The sequence below is a fragment of the Callorhinchus milii genome, unplaced genomic scaffold, assembly GCF_018977255.1.
Source record: "Callorhinchus milii isolate IMCB2004 unplaced genomic scaffold, IMCB_Cmil_1.0 Scaffold9, whole genome shotgun sequence".
Classification (NCBI taxonomy): Eukaryota; Metazoa; Chordata; class Chondrichthyes; order Chimaeriformes; family Callorhinchidae; genus Callorhinchus; species Callorhinchus milii.
Genome location: NW_024704750.1, coordinates 832,607 through 859,653, shown reverse-complemented (window position 1 = coordinate 859,653; position 27,047 = coordinate 832,607). Strand labels below are relative to the sequence as shown.

General features: G+C 43.5%; 2 protein-coding genes across 5 annotated transcripts in view; one reads left to right on the top strand and one right to left on the bottom strand.

The window, feature by feature from the left end:
- Window positions 1-17,079, bottom strand: part of setd3 (SET domain containing 3, actin histidine methyltransferase) — a 59,469-nt gene extending 42,390 nt beyond the window's left edge. Inside the window, exons 1-4 of one of the 3 annotated variants that reach the window (XM_007908534.2) lie at window positions 17,063-17,079; window positions 4,791-4,900; window positions 2,041-2,133; window positions 1,147-1,295 (exon numbers count right to left, since the gene is read on the bottom strand). In XM_007908534.2, the coding sequence (XP_007906725.1) occupies window positions 1,147-1,295; window positions 2,041-2,133; window positions 4,791-4,893 (345 nt within the window). In that variant the 5' untranslated portion in view covers window positions 4,894-4,900; window positions 17,063-17,079. Of the gene's footprint in view, window positions 1-1,146; window positions 1,296-2,040; window positions 2,134-4,790; window positions 4,901-11,221; window positions 11,278-16,880; window positions 17,035-17,062 lie in introns of those variants that run through there. The other 2 variants (XM_007908533.2, XM_042338183.1) reach the window with 2 other exon arrangements.
- Window positions 17,080-17,864: 785 nt separating this feature from the next.
- On the top strand, window positions 17,865-26,891 carry ccnk (cyclin K). 2 transcript variants are annotated; one of them, XM_007908532.2, is made up of 11 exons: window positions 17,865-18,028; window positions 18,934-19,134; window positions 19,245-19,326; window positions 19,643-19,774; window positions 20,504-20,609; window positions 21,371-21,428; window positions 22,219-22,388; window positions 23,416-23,594; window positions 23,968-24,001; window positions 25,082-25,156; window positions 25,515-26,891. In XM_007908532.2, exons 2-11 carry the CDS (start codon window positions 18,938-18,940, stop codon window positions 26,096-26,098), a joined length of 1,617 nt encoding a protein of 538 aa, XP_007906723.1. In that variant the 5' UTR covers window positions 17,865-18,028; window positions 18,934-18,937; the 3' UTR covers window positions 26,099-26,891. The 2 variants fall into 2 exon arrangements, with proteins under 2 accessions (XP_007906723.1, XP_007906722.1); XM_007908531.2 differs by having other exon boundaries at window positions 21,350-21,428.
- Window positions 26,892-27,047: the final 156 nt, after the last annotated feature.

Genomic DNA, 27,047 nt, shown 5'->3' with positions numbered 1-27,047 from the left:
GTCAGCCTTGAAGTTAATTCCTTGTTTGAATCTTCACTGAAACTCCAAATCGAGTACATTTTCGATTTAATCCTGTTAGTCAGTATGATGTTTGGTGCAATAATGTAATCATACCCTTGAGGAAAGTAGGACAGGGGAGGGGACATCATTTTGATTGATCTTAAAACAATCAGAAAAGGTTTGCGTTATTCAGAAAAAGGTTTGCCAAAAGGTTTCAGCATATGAGGCCATTAGACTGGTTCAAATAAATCTACTTCCTTTGTTCCCCTGACGGAGCAGCTGATGTCTCTGAGGTGCTGCACACAATAACTCAGCTGAGAGCTAAAATAAATTCTGCCCAATTGCAGGAATCGCCAGCTCTAAGGCTCAAGTATACAATCTTTCTAGTTGGGGGACAATATTTTGTGATGTATTCTCCACTGTTCAGACCCCCCATATATATATACATATATATATATATATAGACACACGCACGCACACACGCACACACAAAATATGTGTCTTTGGTCCTTAGTTAAGATAGGACTGAGTTCGTCAGGAAATGTTTTTTTGGTTCCTATTCCCTCGCTCTCTCTACAAGAGAGCCATTCATCTTCACACAACCGTCTTCAGATAGAGGGTGGAAAGGAAAGAGTTCCTGCCATAAACCTTTCTGAGAACATTCCACCCTGACACCAACACAAGACATGTTTGCCGCAACATAATAGTTTATCACGCTCTGATCATGCAAAGCTGATCTTTGCATTTGATGTAGCACCGTTCACGTGGGGAGGAAGTCTCAAAATGCTTCACAGGGTTTATACAGTCTAGTGACCGTTCTTTGGAGGCAAACAGAATAGGAAATCTAATTGTGAACACATAATAAAAAGATTGTTAGCAATAAGAGGTTGGAGAGCCCAAGTTGAGTACCGTTCAACCCACTCCAAGACATTCAACCAAGTGAGTCAACCAAAGATGTACAGAACTTCTAACAATTGGTGTCAGGAGGTGAAATCCCAAAACTTACACAAGAAACACGTGATCCTTTGGTTACGAAACAAAAAAAAGGTAGGTATTGGAAGCCACCCACCACGGATGGTTTGAAGTAAAAAGGTCACTTCTGTGCAAAGAAAGGAAAAATGCTGACGAAGGCAAAAGGTTACAAACCTTGATGTCTTTCGTTGCCTTTAACCCATATCCCTCTTCAGAGAAATAAGTGACTTCAAACCCTTCGGTCGAGGCTCCACAGTCAGCTCCCCACTCCATTAATTCAGCAAAGTGGTCTTCTCGGTTCCCATCAAAGACCACTGATAATCCTAGAAACAGTTGCAAACAAAATAATTTAGGAACCAGGAGAGAAATCCACATCGGAACAAAATACTCTAGTTCCGCATGAACTAGAATAAATAAGATGAAGAATAACAGATCAGATAACGGAACAACAAATACGATGACAAAGCTTCAGACAATGTTAAAGTGACCAGTACTAAAGCCACCTGTGGATATACAGTATAGGACTATAGTACAAGCTAGGATATCACCCTACAAAGAAAAGTCAGCTTGTCAAGGATCAGTGTATGACAAGTCTCCCGCCTCACCCTAAAATAGAAAACAATAAAGGTTTCTCAGAAACGTTCCAAAGCAACGTATCGCATGAGGATGACAGAATGTTGATAAACTGCTCTACTTTCATGAAATACAATGACACCCAATCCCTCAGTGTGTTACTGTTCCCCTCCCTTCGGAACTCCCAGGAGGTAATAATCCCTCCAAACAAAAACACACACAATAATGTGGTCACTCAATCCACGACTGTTTGTGGGACACCACTGTGCACGATTGGCTGCTGCATTTCGCCCACAAAATACAGTCACTACTTTACGGTATATCCTGCAAAGTGCTTTGAGACGTCTCAACAACGTGATATGGTGATATATCAAATGCAAGGACTATTATTGTTATTAACATCTTGGTTACATTACTGGTAATTGAATCTGGCAGTGATACAAAACTATGAAGCAAGAATGGTTTGAAAGTGAAAATCAGCCATCAAATAAATACCTTTTTGCTTTTTACGTATTTTCTCTACCAGACCTCGGATCTGTACATATTCTTCCCATTCTTTTCCTGGTGCTGTTGATGGGTTACTGCATTCTTCAAAAGAGAAAAATGAAACCATTACATACTGTAAATATATACTCCATTATAAGGGCAGTTTAAGTCAAATGTGTTACAGTGGGTTAGGACATAGTTTCTTAGGAGACCTGGATTCAGATTCAGACCAGAGTGCTGGGCAGGATCTCTGAGTAAGCAGCAATGGTCATAAATCATTATTTTAACCCTCAATGTCCTCTTTCTTAAAGAATAATAATTTGAATCTTCCTTTATTTCACTGTGAGTCAGGGAGAGAGGTACGAAGAAGGTCTTCAGTTCTTTCCCCAAATCCCTTTGCATTGCTCATTCTCTCTTTGCCTTTACTTGACTATGCCTTTGGTCATCCCCATAGTCACTTTGAAATGTTCATCCTACATGAAAGGTGCGATCGATCCTAAGTGCAAATTACTACTGCTGTAGAGGAGCATTACACAGTACTCCCAGCTACATGTGGATCTCATCCTCTTCAGCTGATCTGGTACAGACAGTGGCTGCTGCTGTGAAGAGGACTCCAGCTCCTCTCTGTATATACTGTTCACTGCATCATTTCCACAGCTGTACACATTCTTCACCAAAATGTCAACAAAACCTGTACGCCAGGCAGACTGGCTCGATTTCAGCCCGACTGGTGCTCAATCATCACCCAGAAGGGCACAAGAAGGGACATTGCTGTGCGCAATTGGCTGCCGCGTTCACCCACAAATATACAGTCAATTCACTTTACAGTGTGTTCTGTGAAGCGCTTTGGGACGTCCTCCCGACGTGAAAAGCGCTATAGCAAATGCAAGGATTATTATTATTAAGATTCCAGGCAGATATCTCAGTCTGCATTCTCTGGCAGTGCCCATTGCTTCTGATTCCAAGCTATAAGACTGGGTTGTAGCCACTCTGAGAAACAAGCAGCACTTGAAATGAGTCTATAGCTCCATTGGAGTTGTACCATTAATCAAAGGAACAGCAATGACTCACATATTTCACAGAAAACTCACCAGGTTGGATAAATGATCAAGATTAATCATGGCTCCAAAATCAACAGTTGAAAATAGCGGATACAACAAATGTGGTTTAGAAAATAGGAAAGTCTAGATTAGTGCGTTTGGCAAATGTGAGTTTATTGAAATGGTCTTTTGTAATAAAAAAAACACTAAATAAAATTGAAAATTATAGCCTTGGTCTGGCTCTGTACTTATTCTTAACCAGCCACTTAGACTCTGTTCCAAATACCACTGTTGACACAGCCCAAACCACTGACATTTAGTATGCCTTTGGGCTTTAACTTGAAACCAAACACAAATACCCAAATTAAGTAAGACAAAGTGTGACTGCATGGTTTATTGATGCAACGAGGCAACCATGCAATTTTTGGAACATTAACTGAACTGGCTGATAAAGATTCCCTTTGGAGGTGGTTTTATATCCAAATACTACAACCAGTATGTAAAGCAGGATCTTTAATCAATGAGGAGAGATGGGGTTGAGCAATCTTGTTGGCAATAATTCTTGGGCATCTGCCAAATTTGATTGGTGGAAGCACAATTGTGCTTTATGTTATTTAATTGTGTACAGGGACAAATGATTGCAAAGCAGGTGTGTCGGAGCTCTGTCCTGGCCAACAATCCTCCCAATAAAATTGGTCATTCACTTTGTGGCTGTTTGCGGGACACTGTTGTGTGCAAATTGGCTGCCGTGTTCGCCTACAACATGTAGAGTTACTATAGTGCCTTGGTACGTCCTCCCTACGTGAAAGGCGCTATACAAATGTAATTTTGTATTGTATTGATTATTGGCACTATATCAAATACAAGGATTACCATTATCTTGTAACGAAACCAGCAAACACGAATATTTAAGTGTGCTGCTTTGAAGGGATTAGTGGTCAATGTTTCTTCTCACTCGTTCGCTAAACCAGATTATTCTTTCACAGGAAGTTCATGAAGAAAATATAAAACTGGTTATTCAACTACCTGCAGCTTAGCCTGAAAATACTTAATGACCAGGTTTAAACTGGGACTGGGGCAAGACTGCGATGCTTCATTCAAAATCCCTTTGAAACTCTTGTAGGTCAAGGATAATAATAATAATAATAATCCTTGCATTTGATATAGCGCTTTTCACGTCGGGAGGACGTCCCAAAGCGCTTCACAGAACACACTGTAAAGTGAATTGACCGTATATTTGTGGGCGAACGCGGCAGCCAATTGCGCACAGCAATGTCCCACAAACAGTCGTAGATTGAAAATGACCAATTTATTATTGTTTTTGGTTTTGGAGGATTATTATTAGGCTCTGTGTGGAGTAAGGAAACTTGCCCAAGGTTTCGCCCTCTGCCTGGAATTGAACTCAGGTCTCTCACTTGCAAAGCGAGTGCTCCAACCACTGAGCTACAGGACTCCAAGGATCAAAATGAGGATCAAAAGCTCATTACCCAAACCACAGTTTTTGTTCCAATTCTTAATGAAGTAGAGTTCCAACCCAATGTAAACCACAGATGAACCATAGACAAGACCTCGGTTTAGACACCTCACCCGAAGATTGGCAATTTCAACAATGTCGCAGTCCCTCAGATATGTGCTGTATTATGACCTCAATTCCTGGTGGAGAGAAGTCTATACTAACGACTGAAACAAACACAAACACACACACACACAGGAACTTACTCTGAAGCAGCTCGGTTATCAGATTCATTATTTCCTTTGTAGAAATGGCTGATGTTGCTCCACCTCCCGATTTCTGTGTTTTCACTCTGCTCTTTTTACCCATCGCTTTACTGAAAAAAATACACAAAAGCCTCCTTTCAAGGTCTGTCTCAAGTCCTTCCTCTTTGACTGCACCTTAGGTCATCTTTCTAGCTTTCTCCCCCTGCCCCCTCCCCACACCCGTTGCAAATCCAACCTCCAGCTCAGGTGCAAACCCCCAACTGTTCAGCGCTTCAGGACGCTCTCCTGACATGAAAGGTGCTGTGTAAATGCAGTTTGTTGTTGTTCTCTTCTTTCTAAAAGCAGATTGACAGCACAAAGCACAGTAGTACTGGACTAGAAGAATGGGGGAAAAAGTCTCCAGCTGTCCATAGATTTACTTACCTCGGTCAGCAAGTGCCCTTTACTCTGCACTAACGAATGCAAACATTATAATGCAAGGAATTATTACAGGCAAATGGAAAATCACCCCCTTCCCGCCCCATCTTTGTACTACAGTGCTTCAATAGACATTAAAGTGCCAAAGAGGAGAGTAAACACAATTAGCACACAAATCAGTAAAGTAACAAAACAATAATTAACAAAATTAGAAGGCTTTTTCTTTTAAAAACACACCTAATTCAAGTACATTTTTTGGGGTCCAATTGACTTAGCTTGCCCAGAATCTGAACAACTTCCCTACTCTAAACCTTTTGCAATGAACGCTAACTGCCGTTCGCCTTCTTAGTTGCTGCTGCACCTGTGAACTAACTTTTTGAGACTGGTGTACAAGGACACCCAAATCCCTCTGAACACTAACACTATCTAATCTCTCCCCCTCTAGAAAATAATCTGTTTTTCTATTTTTTCTACCCAGGTGAATAACTTCACACTTCCCCACATTAAATTCCATCTGCCCACTTGCCCACTCCCCGAGCCTATCTATATCCTGTGGCAATATTTTTGCATCATCCTCAGAGCTCACTCTCCCACCGAGTTTAGTGTCATCCGCGAATTTAGATACGTTACATTCGATGTCCTGGTCTGGATCATTGATGTAAATTGTAAATAGCTGAGGCCCAAACACTGATCCTTGTGGCACTCCACTAGTCACCTCCTGCCAATTCGAGAATGACCCGTTTATCCCTACTCTCTGTTTTCTACCCGTTAGCCCCTCTTCAATCCGTGCTAATATGTTCCCATTAATCCTGTGGGCCTTAACCTTGTGCAATAGCCTTTTGTGCGGCGCTTTGTCAGATGCCTTTTTAAAATCTAAATATACTACATCTACTGCCTCCCCCCTCTCTAACCTGCAGATACATCTTCAAAAAACTCTAAAGGATTAGTTAAGCGTGACTTCCCTTTGTAAAGCCGTGTTGACTGCCTACTCTTGTTATGGTCTTCCAGGAATCCCATAACGACATCCTTAATTAAGGACTCAAGAATTTTCCCTACCACTGATGTCAGACTAACTGGTCTATAGTTCCCCATCTTTTCTCTCCCACCCTTCTTAAATAGTGGTGTCACGTTTGCAATCTTCCAATCAATGGGAACCGGTCCAGGATCCAGAGAATTTTGGAAGATCAAAGACAAGCCATCCACTACCTCAGTCGCCACCTCTTTTAAAACCCTCAGATGTAGGCCATCAGGTCCAGGAGATTTATCAGTTTTAAGACCTGACAATTTACCTAAAACCATTTCTTTACTAATATTAATTCCTCCAAACTGCTCACTGACATTTTCTTCTTGGTTCCCCTCTATTCTTGGTAGGTTTTCAGTGTCTTCTAAGGTGAAGACAGTAGGAAAGTACTTGTTTAATGACTCTGCCATGTCTTTGTCCCCTACTGTAGTTCCCCCCGTCTCTGCTGTAGCCGACCCACATTTACCTTTGACAGCCTCTTCCTCTTTATATATTTATAAAAACTCTTGCAGTCTGTCTTTATGTTCTTCGCTACTTTGCCCTCATATTCCATTTTCTGCCTCTTAATCACTTTTTTGGTTCTCCTTTGTTGATCCCTAAAGTTCTCCCAATCCACAGGTTTACCACTCATCTTAGCTGTTTTATAGGCTTCTTCCTTTAACTTTATACTGTCCCTGACTGCTCTCGTTAGCCACGGTTGAGTTTACTAGGGGGAGAATTTTTGAGAGGCATTGCTTATTGATACATTGCATTCGCTCAGCACAACAAATTCTCAACATGTTGCTTGGGAGCATTCAAGATGTTAAGTGGCATTGTAACAACAAAAAGAATCTCAAGGAATACTCGATTTCAGATAGATTACAGACTGGAACATTTAATGAAATGCTATGGTTTGAACACCCATTGTGATATACTCCATTAAACACTTATTAATAGGACGATGGCATCTTTCTGCCAAAGAATTAATGAAGATGTTAAATCTAAAATGAGCAACAGGTTTACAAACGAGGTTACGTTTAAGTGATTTAAAAAAAATGAAATCTTCCATGCGTGAATGGCGACGCAAAAATTCACTCAGTGATGAATGGGACACTGGGAAACCAAGCTCAGTTAGTTCGTCTGAGTCAGAAAGTTGTGGCTTCAAGCCGTTGAAATCACTGTCTCGGCTTGGCATTCCAATACAGTGCTGTGGGAGGGCTGCACAGTCCTTCGAATGAGAAGTTAATTTGAGGTCTATCTGCCTGTTCAGGTGGATGTTAAAGATCCCATGGCAGTAGTTGAAAAGAGAGGGAGATCCTCCAAGTGTCTTAACCAACAATTTTCCCCAGATAAAATTGGTCATTTACATCATGGCTGTTTATGTGACATTGCTGTACACAAATTGTCTAGAAAATGAACAGTCCCTATAATTCATAGTAAATCCTGTGAGATCATCCCAACATGAAAGAGATCATCCCAACATGAAAGGTGCTACATCAACTGCAAGGATTATTTAGGACTATTTATTTGCAGTTCATCACTGATGCAGTCACAGCCGAGCAACACACAATCTCAACAATACTTAGATCATAAAGATTTAAGGTTTCAATTTCAAGATCCTCACTCTCACTTTCAAATCACTTCACGTCCTGGCACCTCCCCAACTCTACGATTTGTTCACACCCCACTCCACATCCTGCCGCCTCTGCTCGGATCTTCTACACGTCTCTCGGCCCTCTGATCCACTATTGGCGGCTGTGCTTTCCGTCAACGTGCCTCGTAAATCGAACTCCCTGCTTCATTCTCTTTGTCTTGCCCCCTCTTTGCCCATTCTCAAATAACACCTGGAGGATTTCCTCTTCAACCGACTCGGCATCAAACCACGTCGCTATTAAGCACTCCAAGATCCTACCCATGTTGAGGGTGCTGTACAAATGCAAGTTGTTGTTGTTGCATACAGTTTCACAATTTTGTTTTAAGCAATATCTTTTACAAGTTAGTGAAAAGCAATCAAAAGTTTCCAGATCCTTTTGTAAATACTTTTATTTAAGTACTGATAGCAAGAAAACACGGCCAGAGGCGATATTGGACTAAGCCTGAGAGAAGAGTGATGAATAGGTGAAGGGCAAAGGTTAATAGTGCAGGGCATCATCACAGCTGAAATGGAAAGTAGACATAGATAACATCAAGTGGTGCCTAGGTGATGAAGTGATTGGCTGTTCAACTCCTGTATATTAATAATAATCCTTGCATTTGATATTGCAAAGGATGGGACGATTAGGAGCTTTAGCAGTCTCGCAGTCTTGAGAAACATTAGGGATGAACTTTTTAAATATTAAACTAGACAAGGAGTGGGGAGACGGTGTTCAAGGGTGTGCTGTGGAGTTTGGGAAGAACAAGAGAGGAACGGTTAGAGGAGAAACAAGTTTAATGGCATTGACAAAATAACATAAAAGGTCTGGTGGAATGAGGTGAAAGTTTAACACCACAAGCAACAAAATGATCATTTATCAGACAACACACCTGCCCTGTATCCTTTGTAGGAATTCAAGAAGTAGAGGACCCTTCAAGATTTGGGAGCAACATTCAAGTCTTGAACAAATTAAATTTTGCAGAAATATAAGAGTTGTTGAGGGGAAAATAAGTTTGATAAAATGGAGGCATCTTCAGCAAAGGAGATGTCAGAGTTCCATTTGAGATCACAGGAGATTATCATTTCATTAGTTTAAGAGGGACTAAGAATCATCAAACGTATAATGCAATAGCTGTTAGCTGGACTTATGACAGCCATAAAGAAACAAGCTGAAAACAAGATACGTGTTGCCCAAATGAAGGGCATACAGACAGTCAAGACTGAGCCAATCCATGTGGAAGTTAAGGTGTGTGATTCAAAGAGAGCTGATATATATAGAGTGGATCATTCAGCAAAGTCATGGATAAGGTTGAATCAAATTATCTGTCATCCAGGGAGTTAATACCATAACTTTAGAAGTAAAGATATATTGGGCAATAATTAGGGATAAACAAGATCACCCTCCATGGGCAGAGAATAAACATAAGCAAAGTTCCAAGGAGAAAAAAAGATATCTGGTGATAGATTTATTGGAAAGTAGCACATTTGCTGGCACACACCTCTTGAGGGCAACAGGAGATGCATCACTGTGACCAAAGTATCCACATATCCCAATGCTTTACCATTGCTGGAACATTAATGGCCTAATTGTGAAAGGTAATTCTACATCAACAAAATTCTGAAGACACCACACTACAGACCCACAGATTGCCATTTAGGATGGAGACACAAGTGCGAGCTGCCGAATGCGCCTGGACCAAATCCAAACTAACGGTCCATCGGCAGATTTGGCTTCACCATACCAAGACCTACCGCTGCGCTCCTGCCTCCGCCGAATCCTCCTTCTACTCCAAGGTTATCTTGGAGGCAAAGGACAACCCCAGGCTTCTCATTTCTACCACTAACCGTTTTCTCCGTCATCCTTCCCATACCTCACCCATCCTCTCCTCAAACTCCAACTGTGAGGAGATGCTGGACTTCCTTGAATCTAAATCAAAAAACATGCTCCCCCTGTGGTGACATCATCCGCAGACATGGGGTCAACTTCCACATGTATGCGGATGACACCCAACTCTATCTTTCTGCCTCCACCCTCAACTCCAGGACCACTGCTGTCCTGACACACTGTCTGTCTGCCTCCACCCTCAACTCCAGGACCACTGCTGTCCTGACACAGTCTGTCTATCGGACATCAAGTCCTGGATGAGGGCAAATTTCCTACAGTTGAATATGAACAAGACTGAGGCTCTGCTGATTGGCTCGCGCCAGCGCCTCTGCACCTCAGGCTCTGGCAGCATCACCCTCCACGGTTGCACACTACAACTCACCAGCCAGTCAGGAACCTGGGTGTCTTGTTCGACCCTCAGCTGTCATTTCTCCCCCACATTCAAGCCATAACCCGCTTTGCCTTTCCTCACCTCCGAACATTGCCCGACTCCGCCACTACCTCACCCCTCAGGCCACTGAAATTCTTGTTCATGTCTTCATCACCTCCGACTACGCTCGACTATGCAAACGCCCTGCTTGTCGGCCTTCCCAACTCCTCCCTCCAATCCAGAACTCTGTAGCCCATGACCTCTCCCGCACCAAACTCCGTAAACCCATCTCCCCCACTCTTGCCTGACTCCATTGGCTCCCTATCCTTCAGAGGATCCAGTTCAAGATCCTGGTTCCCTCCGCTCAGCCGGCTCTGGCCTTCTCCATGTCCCTCAACCCACCCGCCCCACTATCGGCAGGAGAGCCTTCAGCCACTCTGCCCCCAACCTCTGGAATTCCATCCCCCGTCACTCCGCCTCACCCCCCTCCTTATCCTTCTTCAAGTCCCTCCTCAAGACCCTCCTCTTCGACCATGCCATCAGCCACCCCTCCTTCCCCTCCCCTCCCTCCCCCCCCCCCCACCCCGACCCCAGCTCAGGTCTGAAATGCTGTACTCTGTCCAGCGCCTTGAGACATCCTCCCAACGTGAAAGGCGCTATACAAATGTAATCTTGTCGTTGTTGTTGAGGGGGTTTGGTGTTGATTGTCCCAATTATTCACGCTGTAGACCGAAGTCCAAAGCACATTAAGGGTAAGAATCCAGCCCCTTCACAAACATGTTCTAGCAAGACTCAGCTGTGCTAACTTCCTTTTCTGATGCTCTGAAAAAATCTGAACCAGAGTAACTATTGTGCACCTTACGCACACCAAAGATAAGACACCAGATTACAGCTTTCAATAAATAGTAACCAGCTGGATTAGTGCCAAGACAGTAATAGGCATTTTATAACTTTAGGACCTAAGGCAAAACCTTTACTATAGCCAGAGCACACAAAACTATGTAAAAAAAAGCTTCAAAACAGCAACATGCTTATTTCGGTTTTAAAACAGAATTAACTTTCAGAGTAAACCAGTTTACTATTTTGGATGTGATCAGTAAGCAGTGCTGACATTGAGTATACTCACTGGTAGCGATCCTACTGTTTTGGACAAGATTTTACACATCAAACAGTGATCTATCTGGTCACGTCAATGAGTCTGACCTTTCGATTCGCACTTTATGCCAAAATCATAACTTGCTCCCAATTCTAAAGTAGGTAACTGGAGCTGGGAGGAGGTTAGAACTGCGAAGGTTCACACATGATTAAAAGCTCCTCCCAGAAACAGTGCGACAAACAAAACCGGATGCTCGCTCCTTATACTTCTGCACAAATGGAGACTGGTAGCCCCAACATAACATATTGCAGAATGACATTCAATTAAATTTTGCAGTATTCATTGGATTTTTTCACTGTGTATGCACATGAGCAACCAAACAGGTGGCTGCTTTTATTAATGGATCTCATTTAGGGAACTCTAAAAATGGAAGTGATTATGTTACACTTAGAACTTGGATATAAATAACGTCATCAATTCTAAAGACAACTTGCAGATTTACACATGGGCTTCCAGTTCACTTTGGGTTATCACAGTAATACTGCAAGGAATGTGTTAAAAAGAATCTTAAAACGATGCAGACTTCAGACAAAGAATTCTCTGTTTGTCCCTGGCCGCCACAATCAGATCAAACAGGTTCTTAGCTCTTACTGGCTCCATGTTTTAACATTCAAATAAATTGTGTTTCTTTAACATTTCAAGTGAATGTGAATCGACTGCACCTGTCCAGCTTCACAGTTATCTTTTTGCTATACATCTGTCACCTTTATAAATGTGAGTGCATTTATCTGCCTGTGCTTGTGCATGTTTGCACGTGTATGTGGGTACGAAAGAGAAAGAGAGAGAGAGAGAAAAAGGGTGGAATAAGAATTTACACAGGTGAAAACAGAGTAAGCTTTGAACAAACACCCACAGAAAACAGAATGGAAATCACAGGCATATATGTGCCCATGCCAAGCCTCTTTGCTGATGGCAGTTCAATCAACAGTTCTGAATACTGTAAACATTACTTTTCTCTCACTTCTAAGTCAAACAAACTTTTTCCTCTGCAACTGATACGCAGAAACATAAATATAAATTTTTTTGTGAACAGAAAATGTAGTCGGTCCATAATTGTCCACCATCCTCCCCAGTCTGGGAAGGGATGCAATTCTTGATTATTAAGAAAGCTCCAAACTATTATCAATTTGACAGAACTGCATCGTAAAGAAGCCAAGTGCAGTTGTAATTTCTTTTTATAGCCTTTTGGACTTGCACAAGAGTACAGATTTATTGCTGTGTGACTGGCCCGGAATACACAGACCTGGACAGATCTGAAAATGCATTCATAGCAAAATCCATCTATAGGTCATAACTGGACTCTCCACGCATAATAATAATAATAATCCTTACATTTGATATAGCGCTTTTCACGTCAGGAGGACGTCCCAAAGCGCTTCACAGAACACACTGTAAAGTGAATTGACTGTATATTTGTGGGCGAACGCGGCAGCCAATTGCGCACAGGAATGTCCCACAAACAGTCGTAGATTGAAAATGCCAATTTTATTATTGTTTTTGGTTTTGGAGGGATTATTATTAGGCTCTGTGTGGAGTAAGGAAACTTGCCCAAGGTTTCGCCCTCTGCCTGGAATTGAACTCAGGTCTTTCGCTTGCAAAGCGAGTGCTCTAACCACTGAGCTACAGGAGAATATTGAAACTGTTTCGGATCTTACCAAATCATAAATATAGATTATGCAGGAGAGCCTACGATTGGAGTAGATACCACCAGAAATTGCCAAGTGCTGTGTGAAAAAAATACTTCTACAACTGTCATAAAAAATTATCATTATTTGCAATTACTGGTGCACTAACCAATTGTCATTTCAAATATCCCTAAGATATGAAGCCTAATTTCACCCTGTAGTATTCCCCCCAGAAGAAAATTATTCCCCTTAGTAAATCATGCTTCAATATCTTTTACGGTGTAAAACCTGGCCTCACAATGTACATTTGCATCCAGGAAGTGGAAGTTCACCTGGATTGCCCACTCGTTAGAAGTATCCATCCATCCTCCTGGAGGTAATGTCACCTACAACCTAATAACCTGCTGAAACTCACAAGGCTCACATGGGAATAATGGCCACTTTAGCCAGATCCAAAGGGTCACTGAATTTTTGGAGTTATCCTCCAGTTAAAAGGGAAAAAGAGTAATGGATGAGTCATCTAACACACTTCCTCTCACAGATAGGATGTTCCAAACCACACACTTCTTCGTGGCTACCCTTTTTTTAAAACCAATTTCTCCCTTTCATCTTTGAAGGCAGAGACTCTGTATCAGCTTTCACTGATCAGGGGAGAAGATCAGCTGATCACGTTTCAGGTCTCACACAACGACCACCTCTGCGTACTTTCCAGCAATGGTCAGCGGACAGCGGTCAGAAACCTAACCGAGGGGCATTGAGGCTAATTTTAGAGCTACAACAGCAGCTCCAGATGAGACCTAATTCTAGTAACTAATTCAGTAATGACAGGGAATTGAATCAGTACCCATCTGCTTTATATCCTCTCACAGCATACACTGTCATGTGGAGTGTCTGTATTATTTTTGAGAGCGAACAACAATTGTCCCACTTTTCTCTTAAAGATGCACTTTCCATTACAGTGTCCTCTACACCATCGCTTGCCTCACTGGGATGTGCAGCATCTCTTCTAACATTAGCCTTCACAAAGTCTCACTCAATACTTCCTCAATTAGCGGTAACAAACCAAGACAGAATCTCCAGGACTACCAACACACCCGAATCTCCCAGTTTCCTGCTTAAGGATTTCATTTTGCAGCCAACTGTACTTTGAACATCCAGGCATCTCCCATTCAAAACATTCTGATGACAGCACAAGTTGTTCCCTACCTGGAGTGGATTTTTTTTTAAAAAACATTCTGTGTGTTCCAAAATACTTTGTTGTATATGTGAAGATAAAACAGTCAACAATATAATGTAGAAACATACACTAGCATTATTATTGTATGCTCACAAAATACAAAGTAAACCACTTTACAGTATATGTTGGGAAGCACTTTGAAACATCTTGACGACATGATAGGCTCCATATAAAATGCCAAGATTATTATAAAGTATTATTAGATCCATAACTAAACAATAGAAGCTCCATACAGCACTACCACCCATCACATTTTTAAAATGCTAAGCCAAAAAAATTTAAGAGTGAATGCCAGATAAGCAAAACCATGTGACAGGTTGTGCTGGCTCCATGTCAACGTTCCCTGAGCAAACAACTACATGGTAATAAAATCAATTGCATATCATAATAATCTTACATTAAAGACGTTTGGAGGACATTTCATGGCGCTGTAAAATGTAATGACTGTTTCAATTTTTAAGTGAACGTGGCAGCCAAGTTTCACACTGCAATACCCCACAAACAGCCATGAAGCGAATGACCAATTTCATGTGTGGGGGGGATTGTTGGCTAAGAAACCAAGAGAAAGCACTTTCTCTTTTCGAATAGTGCTACAAGATCTTTAACGTCCACCTGATGAAGCAGACGGGTCCCCAAGTTGAACGTCTCATCCAAATGAATAGAATGAACAACGTAGCCATCTTTCAAATCACAGTTCAGAAAGATTACAAACACACAAGAATAGCAGCAAAGCTTCACACTATAGATCTTATGCACAGACCAGTACATTAGCTACCCAGACCAGAGTAATGTTCAATTATGTCACAATCTGGGTTCCCTTGGTAGTTACATGCATTGCCAGCCAGCACTTCAAACTAATCCCATTTTTATTCCCAAACCACATCAATTGACCCAGTGTGGAGAATAGTGGTTGGTGAGAAGAAAATGCAAAGTAGTTTAGTCGAGGAATTTGCATGACTTTGCAACCCAGAAGGTCAAAGCTCAAACGGCTTAGAAAGGGATAAAGGAACCTTGGAAATGGCATTGCTCCCTCGAAAGCACTATGCGGCATCTCCACTTTTTATACCGTATATTGTAAACTTTCTGTTTTTCCCACCAATCACAGGTCCACTATTATGTTCCCAGAAACAAGCAGCGCAGAGGCTAACAGTGGTCACAGCAAAGCGTTAACCATTACAGCGTCTCAAAAAAGTTTAACAAGAACTGACTCGGCATTGATTACCAGGAAATTCGGTTTCTGTGGTCAGAAAACAACTGCCAGTGAGTTGACTGGAAAATAAATTCACAAATTTGGAACACAAAGTAACTTACTCCTCCCAATTCTGGTTCAGGTATACATCACTTCCTGACAACACTATTTGCAGCAATCTGCCACACCTTGTTGTTTTACCAGCACATGCCAAACTGCATATAACTGCAAGTTCGAACCAATTTGTTTAAAAAAAACTCAACAAAATTAAGTCAACAAGATGCCAAGTTGCTGGCTGATTTTTTGTCTGTCTGGGTAACATGCCTAGAGCGACAGAAAGGTTAATCAGCGTTAACTCTGGTCATTGTGGACAGATGTATAAGTTTTAACAAACCTTTAAGTGTACCGACCATCCCGATCCCTTTCAATGCAGCACGTGTTGACGAGCATAAAAGTGGGTTTAACTGTTAAACCGACACAAATTACAAAAATACACGAAACGTTTAGGGGACTTTTCGACTTTGACACGGACAGCATCACATTAAAATGCAAGTATGGTGTTATTTATTGAGCCAAGCCTTTTTGAAACATATAAATATATTAGCGAGAGAAAAAGTTAGAACAAGGGCCTAAAGAAATCTCCATGACAATAAGAACATAAGAATTTGCTGGCGAAAAAAGACCCAAGGACCATCCAGTTTACCTTCCACTGTCCTGGCAGTCGCTTGACATGTTGTGTCCCAAACTATATACCGTATCCCCAGATATTATTTTCTAGAAATCTATCTCATTCATTCTTGAAACAAACGACACAATAAAAGAAGGGGTGGGTGGGGGTAGCAGAGTAGTTAACCAAATAACTCCTGTAGCTCAGCTACAGAGCACTCGCCTCGCAAGCGAGAGACCTGGGTTCGATTCCCGGGAGGTGAAACCTTGGACAAGTTTCCCGACTCCACACACCTGATAATAATCCCTCAAGAAACAAAACTATAATAAATGGGTCAATTCAATCCACGACTGTGTGTGGAACACTGCTGTGCGCAAGTGACTGCCACATTTCACCCACAAATATACAGTCAATTCACTTTACGGTGTATTCTGTGAAGCGCTTTGAGACGACGTAGTGAGTTCCTGTATGAAATGCCACGACTGTTATTATTATAACTCCAGACTGAGGTGGATAGACATTTGTCAGGTCAGGGGATCGAGGGACACCGGGCAGAGGCGGGTCATTGGGAGTGGAGGCACAGAACAGCCATGACCTTATAGAGACCGGAGGAACACGCTCGAGGGGCTGAATGGCCTCCTCCTGTTCCTGTTTCTAGAAGGGTTAAAGCTGTGCAGGGCCCCGACACACACACACACACACAGCCCCTCATGTCAGGGCTCGGTGATGGCTGGAGGTGGGCTAAGAGCAGACAGTTTGCAGTTGGGATGGAGCTCTCTGTCTGTCTGTCTGTGACTGACTGTCTGTGACTGTCTCTCTGTGACTGACTGAAAGCGCCTTCGCTCGTCGAAGGTTAACCGCGCAAAACCCGGACAGCCGTTCGCTAAAGCAGAGAGTAAATGCAGTAAAACCTGAGGCCGCAGCTTCCCGGGGAAGGTTCACACAGTAAAAGGGATGATGATGATGGCGGTTATTATATATATATGTATATGTGTGTACAGTTACTGTGTGTAACCGGGCAGTCAGTCACGGGGAAAGAAGCCCGGGATCTCTCTCAACCTAACTTGCTGCCTGGGCTTGGACTCCCGCCCACCTTACACTCCGCCATTGGTTTGTTTCCCGTTACCACCACCGCCTCGGACGTCACGATTGGTTGTCAGCCGCGTCCATCCACACCACTCGTCACTAACCCCGCCCCTTTGCCGCCGCCGCCGGTCTAATGCTACGCGTCAACCAAACTTGCTCCCTTTCCGCCCTCCCTGTGTCCCGTCCCGCCCCCAACCTGGGCCCGGTCTGGCTTCTCATTGGCCAGTCAGGCCCGGCCTCGGCTCCACTGCGAGGTCTGATTGGCTCAAGCAGCTATCGGTTATGTGACGTACAGCGCGGTGACGTCACCAGCTCCCCTCCTCTCGCTCTCACCTCTCGTCACTGCGGCTGCGCGCTCCCCCCCCCCCTCATTTTCCAAAATGGCGGCGCCCAGAGTGGGAAGTCACTGAGTCCTGAGGAAGGAGAGGAAACTAATTCAGCCCTCACCCCCCCTCACACATACCCTCACACACACCCTCATACACACCCACACACAGCCTCACACCCCCCTCACACATACCCTCACACACACCCTCACACATACCCACACACATACCCTCACACACACCCACAGCCTCACACATACCCTCACACACACCCACACACACCCCCTCACACACACCCTCACACACATACCCTCACACACACGCTCACACACACCCTCACACACACCCTCACACACACCCACATACACACCCCCACACACAGCCTCACACACACCCTCACACACAGCCTCACACACACACACACACACACACATACAGCCTCACACCCCCCCCTCACACATACCCTCACACACCCCTTCACACACTCACATATATATATATATATATCAGAGGCCGTTTGGAGGAATCATTGTTCACTTTTGTCCATTTATCTGCTCACTCCCTCCGGGCGGAGCCGCTCCGGTGGGGTCTGGAAGCCGATTCTGCACTCGGGGGAGAAAGGGATTGAGCGGCGCTCCTGACCCGAGGTGAGACCCCGCCTCAGGGCCGAGTGACCTGAAGCGACCCATCTGTGTGTGTGTCTGTGACTGTCTGTGTGTGTGTGTGTGTCTGTCTGTCTGTCTGTCTGTCTGTCTGTGTGTCTGTGACTCTGTGTGTGTGTGTCTGTGACTGTCTGTCTGTGTGTGTGTCTGTGACTGTCTGTCTGTGTCTCTGTGACTCTGTGTGTGTGTGTCTGTGACTCTCTGTCTGTCTGTGTGTGTGTCTGTGACTGTCTGTGTGTGTGTCTGTGACTGTGTGTGTGTGTGTCTGTGACTGTGTGTGTGTGTGTCTGTGTGTCTGTGACTCTGTGTGTGTGTGTCTGTGACTGTCTGTCTGTGTGTGTGTCTGTGACTGTGTGTGTGTCTGTGACTCTGTCTGTGACTCTCTGTCTGTGTGTGTGCCTGTGACTCTGTCTGTGACTCTCTGTCTGTCTGTGTTTGTGTCTGTGACTCTGTCTGTGACTCTCTGTCTGTGTGTGTGCCTGTGACTCTGTCTGTGACTCTCTGTCTGTGTGTGTGTCTGTGACTCTCTGTCGTTTGTCAGGGAGAAGCATTTCAGGACTGGAATAGGTTCGGTTGTACCTTTATTTAGTTATTAATTTCTCCTGTTGAGGGCAGTAGCTTTGCGCTGCCTTTACACTATGGGTTTGCTGGTGATTGACTGTTACACACTGACCTACTTTGAGGGACCCCACATGGCTAAAGTGGATGTGTCTGCCACATGTTCCCAATGGCTAAACAGGACATGTTCTTTTAAGCATCCCTTGAATGAGAAAGGAGGCCTTTTCTGCTTTAGGGTTCAGTATTTCCCTGAAGGATAAGAAAGTAAAGTTCTAATGCAAATAACCAAATTAAATGTAGTAAATTCTAATGCGTTACTTTCTCGTTTCCAGGTAAATGAAGGAAAATAAGGAGAATTCCACCCCAACTACAGCCCTGGCAAATGTGGACCTCAGGAAGCCATGCTGGTACTGGGACAAGAAGGACCTTGCGCACACTCCTTCACAGTTAGAGGGGCTTGATCCAGCAACCGAGGCCCGCTACCGCCGGGAGGGCGCCAGGTTCATCTTTGATGTGGGAACACGATTAGGATTGTATCCTTTAAACGTCTGTCTTCTGAGTGTTCACTTATTGCTTAGAGATGCACAGCTTTGTTTATAGCTGATAAACAGTTATTGTTTATCATCTTTAACTAACTCTACAGACATTATGACACACTGGCCACAGGAATCATCTACTTCCATCGCTTTTATATGTTTCATTCCTTCAAACAGTTCCCAAGATACGTAAGTATTGTACAATTGTTACCAATGGCTCAGTGGGCAAATAACCTCAATAAATCTATTGAAGGAGACCCTCCAGATTTATTTATATGTACATGTGCCAGCCATTGTCTGACTGAAGAAATACTGAAGAAATAGCTCTGTTTTCATTGATAATTTATATTGAAACTTTATCATATAACTCATTTTATAGAACACTGGAGTCACATTGAATATCTGACTTAGTATTAGTAAGTCAACTATGGTACCTTGTATTCAGATTTATCACAAAAGATGTGTTCTGATTTCTCTTTCTTGACTTGTTTCATGTGTCTTGCAGGTGACAGGCGCTTGCTGCCTGTTTCTGGCAGGAAAAGTAGAAGAAACCCCCAAAAAGTGTAAAGACATCATCAAAACTGCTCGAAGTTTACTGAACGACGTACAGTTTGCGCAGTTTGGAGATGATCCGAAGGTTAGATGATTTTCGTTGTTGTCTTGTCTATAGCCTGCCTTGGCGTTATCAGGGAGATGTTTACTTTTACTCTGTTGTCACTGATTGAATGAGACCTTGTGTTAGTGGAGCTCTGTACTACGTGTTATCTTGTGTTACTGGAGCTCTACACTACCTCTACACTAAACAAAACTTCAGTTGGTAACTCTACTCCAGGCAGTGAATAGTTCTCTTACCTCCATCACCTCTTGTTTTGGGCACAACCAAAACTACATAATTCATGTGGATCTCGAGTCTGTACAATTCTGCATGATCATAAATCTACTATTGAGGTCATGCTCCACACTCTTGCCGCTGGAGGGAGCCTGTGAGTGACCTGGTGAGACATGTTCACTTCAGTTTATTATTACAGTGAAATTCTGTCAATTGAATACTCAATTTGACAGCAAAAGTTATTCACTAATCCAAACTATTCATATAACCAGACCAAACATCAGAGAAGATTCTTCTCCTGGAGCTCTCAATTCTATTCATTCGACCAAACTATTAAGTTAATCTGATACTCATTAAACCAAATTTCACTGTACTCTTCACTTCAGGAAATGGCTGATAATAATTTAATTCAGTCAGCCGACAGCCAGCAGAGAGGTGAGCTGGGCTGGATTTGATGTATAATTCATTGTATTATTACACTGCTGGATTGAAAGGAATGGGGTGACTTGTGTTGTTTTTTTTCTCTCTCTGAATTAGGAAGAAGTCATGGTGCTGGAGAGGATATTGTTGCAGACAATTAAGTTTGATTTGCAGGTTGAACATCCTTATCAATTCCTGCTCAAGTATGCCAAACAACTCAAAGGTACTGAACAAAGTGGTTAGGCAAAGGCTTGCACTCGGAGATTAGCAGCGCTGGCCTTGCATGATGATGTCCCACACACCACAAACTGGAGCCTTGAGCTTCTTGCTTGTTAAATTGAAACTGGACCTATTCTGATGGCTTGGGTCTAAAGCATTGGCTTAGAGCCCTGCAATGCCAAGTACGTCAAATGTTGTCTTTGTCATTGAAACAATTGTAAGCGAGTGAATACAAGGCGAAGAGTGATGTAACCGGGCTTAACACTCAGCCAAAAAATCACGAGGGGAGGGGAGGTGAATGGATACCTGACCCGTTCGGGTAACTTTTAAGTAAAATGGGTACCTTTCATAGTGCGATTGTATTCTGTCTTGTGCTGGAAGTGGATGTGTTGCTGATTCTCTTTGCTTATGCTCTTGCTGATGCTCGGCGTTTTTACACTGATGAATGATAACATTTGCACTAATTTGCGACAATATGTAAAAATTATTTGCAGCTGATTTGTGTGTGTTTTTTTTAAACTTGCGGTTGTGTATCATTTAGATGGTAAGTACCCAGCCTTCTCTAATTTAACTGTTCGAGCGTGCATGTAACTGGGCTTACTCTGGCTGCCAGTGGTCGCATGTGCTATTCCAGCTGTTACCGTCTTGATTGTGTCACCGCCCAATGTATACTAAGTCTCGTGATCTAACTTTTGTTTTCCCTTATTTTTAGGTTTTGAACTTATCGGTTACACATAATGTTAGTTCAATTTTCTCTCTCTCTAGGTGACAAAAACAAACTTCAGAAGCTAGTGCAAATGGCCTGGACCTTTGTGAATGACAGGTAAACAGTCCAGCTATTAATCAAGATCACTGAAATGATTCCGCGGCTGGGGTTTGAAAGGGAAGTGTTATTTATCAGTTGTAACCTCCTGATGACTCGATCCTGGCTTAATTTGTCACAATCACATAACAACAACAATAACTTGGATTTATATAGCGCCCTCCACTCCGGACGGCGTCTCAGAGCACTTTACAGTAACAGATCCAGGGACTGAGCCAGGGGGAGGGGGGATGAAGGTGACCAAAGGCACAGTCGACAAGAAAGGTCTTCAGCAGAAATCTGAAAATGGGAAGGGAGGGAGCGAGCCAAAGGGAGTGAGGAAGGCAGTTCTAGAGCCTCGGGGCAGAGTGGCTGAAGTCACGGCCGCCGAGGGTGGAGCGGAGGACTCGGGGGACGAGGAGGAGACCAGAAACGGAGGAACGAAGGCAACGGGTACTGTTTTGAGGAGAGAGGTTAGAGAGGTTGGGGGGTGCAGAGGAATGCAGGGACTTGAAAACAAGGGTGAGGATCTTGAAATCGATCCTCTCTGGGACAGGCAGCCAGTGCAGTCGGGCAAGGACTGGGGTGATCGGGGAACGGAGTCTCGTGCGGGACATAAGTCATCGTTGCTGTCAATATCCCTCCCGTATTTATTTGTGTTTTTATGCATGGGCACAACTTGCCACTCCGGATAAATCATCACTGAGCCCTTTTCCCTGGGAGTGACGAGTGTCAGGAGGTCACTGTATTTGCTAGTATCTTTAGCTGCTTGCTGTCCCTGTATTGAATGTGTTCTCTCTCTCTCTGACAGCCTGTGCACCATGCTGTGCCTGCAGTGGGAGCCCGAGATCATCGCCGTGGCTGTCATGTACCTCGCTGGCAGATTGTGTAAATTTGAAATCCAGGAATGGTCAGCAAAGCCCATTTACAGGAGGTGGTGGGAGCAGTTTGTGCAGGATGTCCCCGTAGAATTACTGGAAGGTACAGGAAGTGACAACAGTGTACACATCACATCAACGGCAGAAATTGTTGTAAACCTGAATATGTTTCACTTATTAATTACAGTATTCTGATCCCACAGACCAATATTTTGGGATGCAAGAAATGTATTTTTTTAAAAATTGACCATTAATAAGAAATTATGAATGTAAACCAAGCTGTTAACTGATCCAAGGAGTCCTGTAGCTCAGTGGTTAGAGCACTCGCTTTGCAAGTGAGAGACCTGAGTTCAATTCCAGGCAGAGGGCGAAACCTCGGACAAGTTTCCTTACTCCACACAGAGCCTAATAATAATCCCTCCAAAAAAACAAAACAATAATAAATTGGTCATTTTCAATCTACGACTGTTTGTGGGACATTGATGTGCGCAATTGGCTGCCGCGTTCGCCCACAAATATACAGTCAATTCACTTTACAGTATATTCTGTGAAGCGCTTTGAGACGTCGAGAAGACGTGAAAAGTGCTATATCAAATGCAAGGATTATTATTAAGCCAGATCATAACTTAGGTCAATGCTGTATACGTTACTGTTTTTCATTGTAATCCTCTCTGTAAATCCTGTACAGTGTTGAAAGCTAAGGTTTAAATCGAGTGAGTGGTTTGAGGTTGATCTCACTACTGCTCGATGGAGCAACTGCAGAGGGAACCGGTGGGAGTTCCCAATCCACCTCAGTCAGCACCACGATAAGGATGTTAAAGATTAACGTCTTTCAGTTGTCACGTCTTATACCACAGGAGAGAAATCTCAGCAGCTTTTGCATTTGTAATAACACAAGTGTCATGTTTCGCAGTTCATTACCTTTGCAAAAATCTTAATGGTTGATGGCATTTGTTGCTGAGCTGACACAGAAATGTGAGTGGGGAAAAGTGGTGCTGAGCATCCAAGCAGATCTGTAGTCCCCTCTCCCCAAACTCCTTTTCTTGTCTGTGGTGTTTTGTCTTAAGTTGCTGAGATGTTGCTGCTGATGTGGTTGGGTGTAATTGCTAATGATGTTGTTTGGTTGGCAGATATCTGTCACCAGATCCTCGACCTTTACTCTCAGGGGCAGCAGCAGATGCCACAGACTCCGCAGCAGCAGCAGCTGGCAGCCATCCCCAGCCTGGAGCCACTGCCCCCGCCCCAGGTCCAACAGGCCAAGAAGCTCTCTCCTCAGTCCACGCCTCCTCGGCAGATGAAACGAGTTGCGGTGAGTTAGAATCAGCCCAGAGGGAAGTCATTCGGCCTATCGCGTCTGCCTGCACCGGCCCTTAGAGCAAACCGTGCATCCAATCTCACTGCCCTTCACTAACGCCAGACCCCTTCACACCTTCATGTTTCCTGTACCAAAGTATGTGGAGGGGAGTTGAACCCATTTGACTCTCGCTCACAATGATAATGTGGACCTGCCTTTCTTAATGAATGGGTGTTCCTGTAAACATACAAACAGTAGGGTATCGACAATCAATTCTTCCCTTTGCCCATTCATCGCAGGGTTGTTTGCAAGACAAATCCTGAATTGTTATCAATGTGTTTTTTGTGGCACATTACATCATACCTTTCCTTGTGTTTCCTTTTGTTAGGCTACTTCCCCAAAGGAGGACGGCAAGATACTAGGTGAGGGTTTTTTTATATATCAAAATTGTTTGGGTTTTTTTTAAAAACAAAAACTAGGCAATATAATTAAACCTTATTCTTTGGTATTTTGTCTCAGTTGGAATCCCTTTAACCAAAGCATTGTTTGGATAAATAATGTCTTGAAATGTTCTGCTGTTTTTNGACTGAGATTTCTTAAATAAACCTGCCACACTGTTGGGCAAGCTGTGTTTCCTCACCCAGAAGGTACTTCATTTATCTTGGAAACTCTTAAGTGCCTGTGTTTACAAAGTGTTTGTGTATGAGGTTTCTATTTATATCTGTCCAAAAAGCATTTCCCTGGAAGCCTGTGTTGGTTTGCTGTTGATGTTTGGTGTGCAGGTAGTCAGGGAGGAGTTATTCAGAGCTGTTAAGACTCAGTAACGGCCAGGGTGGAAATTGTGGCAGAACTGGAAAGCAGGATTTGGAAGGTTGCCATCTCCTACGATGTACAGGGTACGGCAGCCTTAGTGACCAGCCTAAAGCTCTGAATGGGTTTGCCGCCCTGTGGTAAGATAAGGCCTCCCATTCCGCAGGGTGTTTTTATCACAGGCAATAACTGGGGATATTATTCCGTCAGGAAGAGGACTATGTTATCAACTTAGCCTTATAAATTCAAGATAAATGGTTTAGAATATCAGAAAACATCTCTTTGCACAGAGGGTTGTCGGGATGTTCAAAACATCGTCCCCAAAGGCAGGAGATGCAGAAATATTTGGGTATTTTAAAGGGAGCCAGATACTTGGGAATGAAGAGATATAGAGAAAAGGCAGATAAATGGGAGGAAAAGGAACTGCCATATATTCTAATAAAATAACGGAAATAGTTGAATTGTCTGTTTCATCCCCTCTGCTGACTTTCCTTTTATAATTTTATATTCTACATGTATACATTTCAAAGGTGAGTTATTGATTATGTTTCGCCCACAAAATACAGTCCATTCCTTTTGCAATATATTCTGTGAAGTACTTTGAGGCATCTCAACAATGTGATAAGACGCTATCAAATGCAGGCATGATTATTATCGATTATGTATTGCTCAACTTTTTCATTTCTCTGCAGAGCAACAACCTCCTAAAATTCCCAAACTGGAAACCCCTCACCCTTCATTACCAACCAGCCACCCTCCTCCTCTAGGTGAGTATTATATTTTTACCTTGGTTTAATGGAGATGTGGATAATCTGAAGGTTACCTCACTGGGTTAAGAAAGTCACCATATTAAGCCAGTTTGATTTTTTTTTAACCCACACTGCTCACATTGTAACACGACTCAAATCACTTTACTGTGACCGACTGTTAGGAATGTGTGAATATTTCGCTATAATCCTAGACAATTTGGAAACCTACACTTCCTTTCAGTATGGTGTGTGCGTGTTTAATTAACCATTGGGACCGGTGTCTGTCCTAAATTAGGGACAATTCCACTATTATTCCAAACACAGTTCCACCTGCTGGTTCTACATTCTGACCATGTCCCACTCCGTTTTCTTACAGAGCGTAAGCCAGCCCTGAGCACAAGCAGCAGCGGGGGAGAGAGCGAGCCAGTACCGTCAGTGAACTCCACCGAATTGGCAAAGGTTTCCATCCCACCACCTCTCCATCCTCCTACTGTCCACCCGCAGCCACAGATGCCCCAGCGACCTCCCCCCTCCGCTGCCTACATCATGGGAATGTCCACCACCAGCTCCTACATGTCGGGGGAAGGCTTCCAGAGTTTGCAATCTATGATGAAAACAGACGGTCCCTCCTATGGAAGCATACCATCTTACGGCCCGCCCAGCCACGTCCCCTACCACCCACACGTCTATCCCAACACGTCTGTACCCCCACCAACAAACTACCCACCCAACATTCCCCCTCCCACCCCCGGCTACCCACCCCCTGGCTACAATCCCACCTACCTGCCCCCGCCTCGCATCCCTCCCAGTCACAATGTGCCTCCACCACCCACACTGGGCATTCCACCAACTAACTATCCTCCCCCTACTGGGCCTCCAACCCAGCCCCCAGGACCACCCCCACCTCCCCCAGGGATGCCCCCCGTGGCTGGGATGGGCCGGGGAGGGTGGCTCAGATGATGGATGCTGTGTGTAGTCTCCGAGGTTACTTGCAGGTCCCACAATCGCACACAACTTGAATTTGCCTTACTTTCCATCACGGACTCCAACCTTTTATACCCAATATTTCCAGTTTTGTTGTGTGCCCCAGACTCCCACTCAGCACACTGTGTAATGTGAAGGTGACAATCCCAGAGCAGCTGAGAAGTGGCTCATTACCTGCAGACAACGGAGCTCAGTTCTGAATGTCAATCAAGTCTTGGATTTGTGTTCTGCTCCTCAGCACGAATATGTTGTGTGAAGGACTTTTCTCACACACACACACACACTCACTCTATCTTTCACCCCTCCCCACAATGTTTTACTTTTGTTTAAGATAGGGGCTTTATTTTGTGTGAAATGTAGTCGACAAGTTGAAGGTCACTTGTTTTATGCTGTTCTGGAGGAGAATGGTTTCGATTTTTTGACTCCTTTATCGAGGAGAAAGTCAATTTCTGTTTAATAAAAAAAAACAGACTGGGTCAAAACTAAGTGTTTGTAAATTGGGAATTTTAGTTTGGAGTTTAGTCTGTGTTTGTTTTTTGATCTCCAATACGGTTCCTGACCATTTTAGAGAAAAAAGAAATTGCGTTCAATGCAATTTTCTCCTCCTCAGGACACCTGTTGATATTGTTGAACTAAGATTATTTTTTTCCAAGCTGTGTCGATGCCTGAATGTAACAGGAGATTGTCCTGGGAGCTGGACTTTGACTGTAGTATATTATGTACATTTAGTGGCTGTTTACATTACAGCCCATTAAAGATGGTGATGGTATTTGGAACCTCTGTACAGGTCTGTTTATTTCGGGATTTCATTGACCAACAATCAGAGAAGACCCGAGAGAGGAAAAGGTCCTAAATCTCTCCCTTGCATATAGATCAGAATTTTCTGAACATTTTAGGACTCTTAACTCGCTATAGTTAATAATAA